This window comes from Bidens hawaiensis, unplaced genomic scaffold (genome assembly GCF_021521415.1).
Source record: "Bidens hawaiensis isolate Kalapana, Puna unplaced genomic scaffold, B.hawaiensis_p1.1 tig00003004_1, whole genome shotgun sequence".
NCBI lineage: Eukaryota > Viridiplantae > Streptophyta > Magnoliopsida > Asterales > Asteraceae > Bidens > Bidens hawaiensis.
Window position 1 is genome coordinate 1,937,326 of NW_027491161.1, and position 5,246 is coordinate 1,942,571.

At 35.3% G+C, this 5,246-nt stretch overlaps 1 protein-coding gene across 1 annotated transcript; it reads left to right on the plus strand.

The window, feature by feature from the left end:
* Positions 1–1,207: 1,207 nt before the first annotated feature.
* LOC143621985 (pumilio homolog 12-like) lies at positions 1,208–3,797 on the plus strand. Its single transcript, XM_077093249.1, has 6 exons — positions 1,208–2,028; positions 2,120–2,282; positions 2,916–3,079; positions 3,183–3,441; positions 3,565–3,653; positions 3,773–3,797. Exons 1-6 carry the CDS (start codon positions 1,208–1,210, stop codon positions 3,795–3,797), a joined length of 1,521 nt encoding a protein of 506 aa, XP_076949364.1.
* Positions 3,798–5,246: the final 1,449 nt, after the last annotated feature.

Consider the following 5,246-nt stretch of genomic DNA (forward strand, 5'->3'; position numbering starts at 1 on the left):
CAATCATCAACAACGAAGTCATGTTAGGCCTAGCCGACTTCTCTCCATAACCTTGAACCGTTCTCTGTCCTCCTCAGTCCTCACACATTACGTAATCATTCTAAATCCCCCACTCACATCTAACTATCTACGCTCTTAACAGACCATCAATCCACGAATCACAACCCTTCTCTCTCTGTCCTTTATCCTTCCTTCCACGTCAGCTTTCGTAAAGCTATAAAGTATTAACAAAAAATAACGACTTATTTATGAATGAACGTAAATGAATATTAATATTAACTAGGTAATACTCCCGGCGCGTTGCGCCGGGCTGATGGTGTAGTCAACAAAAAAGGATTCGTCAATGCTTAGATACAATAAATTTACATATTAAAAAAACGCGCGTTGTGGTGACAAACCGACACAAATTCGTTTGGTACTGGGTTGCAGTACCGAAACTAAACCAAAAAATAATTACATAACAAAATCTGCTCGTTGACGCTTTGAAACAACGCAAATTTGGTCCGTATCGACATTACTAAAACTAAATCATAAACATAAATTAGTAAGCATAAGAAATGTATTAAAAATAACTTAATAAGCAAATTTAAAATTAACAATGATACACTGATGATAAAAATGCAAAATCCCTTTTATCAATGTATATAAGAATAATTATTACGAAATATAATTTAAATAACCAAAAAAAATGGCAAAAAAATGGCTGATTTTGCATCGGCAGAGACTTGAACCTGCATGCTTTAATAATACAAAGTTGGCAAACTTAACAACCGCCACTTATCTACCATAATATATTTGCAATTCTTCCAAACAAAATGCTTCTTTGTTGCACCAAGAATTGATATTTATCTTTATATATAATATTGTTTGTGACAAAGTGGTGATACAAAATGAAGAGTTATAAAAGTTAACGGTAACGGAAAGTTGCCAGTTTAAGGTAACAGAGGATGGTCATTGGGTTATCCTTCCATGAACAAATATTTCCACATTTGCATGCACTGCATACTACTCATACACCCACCTCACTTTCTCTCTCTAAAACCTCACTTTCTCTCTCCACAATTCTCACTTCATTCATCATCATCATCATCATCATCATCATCATCATCATAATAATAATCAGATCAACGCTCATACTCCCATCTCACTCCATTTCTTTTACTTATAATTAAAACCCAAATAATATTAAAACCCCCTTTCGAATTTGATGGAGCCTCAACGGAACCCTCATCACGCAACTGGGTTTCCGTCAATGTCGCCGGTGGTGATCGAAGACGTCGTTTTGGCGGAGTTTGATCGGAACCAGTCACCGACAAATTACCCAAACTCGATCGATGTTGACGAAACGGTGTCTAATTTGTTCTCGTCACTTAATCTCTCGTCCAAAAACACCTTCCGTTGCCGGAATCTCACTCACGCCGGTGATGGGTTTGCTCCGATCGGCGCCGTTCATCCGTTCCGAAGCGGTGACGTCAGCAACCGACAATATTCGAGTGTGGGACAGCCTACTCAGCTTACGGTGGACCCGCACCTACATCATTATGATTATGGTTATGAGTATGAGTATGACTATGATTATCCTCTGTGGCGCAATAGAGATCAGGTGGTTCGTTCTTCTGGGTTTGACCAGACCTTTGACTTTGACTTTGACTTTGACCAGTCGTCTAATTTGGTATTATTAAGCAATAATAATAATAATAATAATAATAATAATAATAATAATAATAATAATCAGTTTTTGAGTCAGCTGTCATTGAAGGAATTGAGGGGTAAGATTAGTGTTCTGGCTAAGGATCAAAGTGGGTGCAGACTGTTGCAAGCAAAGTTTGAGAACCCGACAGACGAAGAGGTTGAGCTTGTTTTGTACGAGGTTTTGGACTCGATTAGCGAGTTGACGAAGGACCAGTTTGGGAATTATTTGATTCAGAAGCTGATTACTGTGTGCAATGATGATCATAAGTTTAGGATACTTTTGGCCTTGACTGAGGCTCCTCTTGAAATGGTTCTTGTTTGTTTGAACCCGCATGGGTATGTAGTAGTAGTATTAGTACTATGTTTGGTTATTGTGTTTTGATGATTGTATATGATGATGATGATGATGCTGTTGTTGATTGTGTAGGACTAGAGCGGTGCAGAAGTTGCTGGAGAATTTGACTGAGTCGTACCAGATTACTTTGGCCATTGCGGCTCTTCGCCCTGGTGCGGCTAGACTGGCTAGTGATCCCAATGGTCACCATGTTATTCAGTATTGCTTGATTCATTTCCCTGATGATGTTATTGAGGTATCATACCACTATTATTATAATTAGGGAAATCGTCAAATTGGTCGTTTAGACCGATATGTTTGACAAAATATCACATGACGTTTCTTGTTTTTAGTTTAGAGATTGTTTCAAGCTTTCACATGGCACACCCTGCTGTAGATTTCTATCTGGCGCATGAAAATGGGTCTGTTGCGTCTGTTGTGCCAAGGGATACTTGTCAAGCACCAGTTGATTGGAAAATTTTAAAAGTTAGCTATTTTGTCAAATCATTGGTCAAGATGGCCATTTTGATGATTTTCCCTTATTGTTATTAGTGTTGTATGTCTTGTTGTTGTGTTTCTCTTAGTCACACTTTATGTTAAGTTGTTAACTGGTTTACTTTACTTTACATGTCCAAAAGGAAAAAAAAAATTGATTTTTTAGAGTTTGTTTTTACTGGTATATAATATTTGTATATGATTCTCAATGCAATTGACAAAACAAATGAAATGAATAATTCTACATGATGTCCATAATGTGGATTTGGTTCATTGATGGTACACTTTGGTCTTCCATTTCATCAATTGTGTTCTATATGTCTATTTCGCATAAAAAGGTAATATATTTTGAACTAAGATCTGTCAACTTATATTATCAATGCCACTTTGGCAGCCTATTCTGAAAGAAATAGCAGATAAATGCTATGAAGTTGCAACCGATAGAAGTGGCTGCTGTGTGCTGCAGGCGTGTATTGAGCACTCTCACGGACAAGTGAGAAACCGTTTGGTTGGTGAGATTTTGAGGAATGCAGTAATTCTAGCGGAACATCCTTACGGGTTCGTGTCTCCAAATCCTTATATGTATAATTACAATATAACATCATATATAACATGCCTTGCTCTTTTCTAAGACAAAAACCATAATATAAACATTGTGTAGAAACTATGTACTTCAGCACATGCTGGGATTGAAAGTACCAGAGCTTACTGCACGGCTTGTGAGGCAGCTTCAAGGGAACTTTGCATCTCTTTCATGCAACAAGTATGCTAGTAATGTTGTCGAGAAATGCTTGAATGAAGCAGGCGAAGATCTTTCTGCGCAGATTGTTATGGAGTTGATCACATGCTCAAATCCTGCATTGCTTCTAATCGACCCCTACGCAAACTTTGTTATTCAGTCTGCTTTGACAGTTTCGACGGTTAGTAGTTTCTTTTCTTCCCTCATATTGTTATCAAAGTTACACTATTTTAGCAAACCGTTTCGGTTAAACTTATCAAATATCACATTTTAATGCTTGAATAAAATGATTATGGTGAAACAGGGGTATGTGTACGATTGTCTGTTGGACCTCATATCAGACAACATGGGATCTATGAGAACCAATCTTTATGGTAAAAAGATACTGTCTTGGTTTGAAAAGAGGAGGATCTTGGCCATCTAGGCCAAGATGTGTTGTGAATACCTGAGGTTAGATGGTGTCATCAATGTGTGTCTCATAATCATATAATATATCTATCTTGTGTTTGTAGTGAATGTGTTAAAGATTACTCTTAAAAGACGTGGAATAATGTTGTAGCTGTATACAGCACTCCTTTTGGTTCAATCTTGTAGGTGAAGTTGTGACATCTTGTATACTCTTTACTAATGCTTTATTTCCTTCATTACCGATTAATGTTCGTTTTCTTGAAAGTCATGTTGATCGTTTTTATTTTCTTCTTTGATATGTGTTTATAATGGCCAGTTTAGCACTATTACTGGTATTGTTATGTTGTATATGATATCATATATAGTAGGTATAAGTGTTTACTTGTAAAAATATGAATATTTACCCATTGTGGTGGAAAGTTTTAGCCAAAATTGTAATGCTTTGAAAGTGTTAAGGTTTCTTCTGTGAATTGTTTAAAGTGCTATGGTTATAAATAATTCATGAATACATTGTAACTCGTTTATGTCATTATGTGTTCTTGTTGTATATCTTGAATTTCTAAAATTTGGTAAAATTGAATTGTTGGTGTATGTATGAAATACACCATTAAAATATTTCATAACAAAAACTAAAAATATGTGACATGTGATAATTATAAATATTCATGTGTTAGTTTATACACAAGCAAATATCAACATCAAAAGATACAATAGTTCAAACACCGGAAAAAGGCAAAGTTGGTGCACTTCAAAAGCGACGTTGGTAAAGGGTTTAACAATATATCACACGTGTAAACCTATCGAGTCAACTTTCACCTTCAAAATCAACTTTAAGCACGGTCATCCACTCATCATTGCGCGTTCAAAGTAAGGGTAACTGAGTCTTCTTAGGACTTTTGATTGATCACGTAAAAATCAACTTAGTTTAAGTGATATAAACAAATACGTACATCTTTTCAAAATACATCCAAACTTTATAAAATAATTGGAAAACTTATAAAAGACCTTTCTGTTTTTATCATGAGTTGGAAGGAATCTTCCATATATGGAGTAGTGCCAACAAAATCTGTTGAGATTAAATTGGTTAAAACTTAACAACTGAGGGAAGCATCTTACTCGCTTTCGTTCTTGACTTGCTAACATTTCCAGTTATCTTTGAGTTTAAGCATAATTGTTATAGTCAAAACCCATTTTTCCTAATTATAACCTTTCACATGCTTTTAATAAACAAAATGGTTCGTGTATGGACAAGACAAGACAATTAATGAGTATACATTTGTACCGCAAAACCTAAACTTCTATATTACATAAACATTCTTACACGTCTTATAGCAAGCATTGAAGTAAGTTGTGAGCTTCACTAATGCATCAATGATCAAATTATATAAATACTTCTTTATAAAGTACAAGAGAAGTTTGTTAATCTGTACGTCTACCAAGTGTGTTGGAATATAACTTAGGGAACTCTAAAATATAATAAAAATCAAGTCAAGGAACATATCATTATATATGAGGATATCACGTACTTAAACATATCATAGTACATACGATTTGATTTCCCTTTTTTCATTCCGTAAC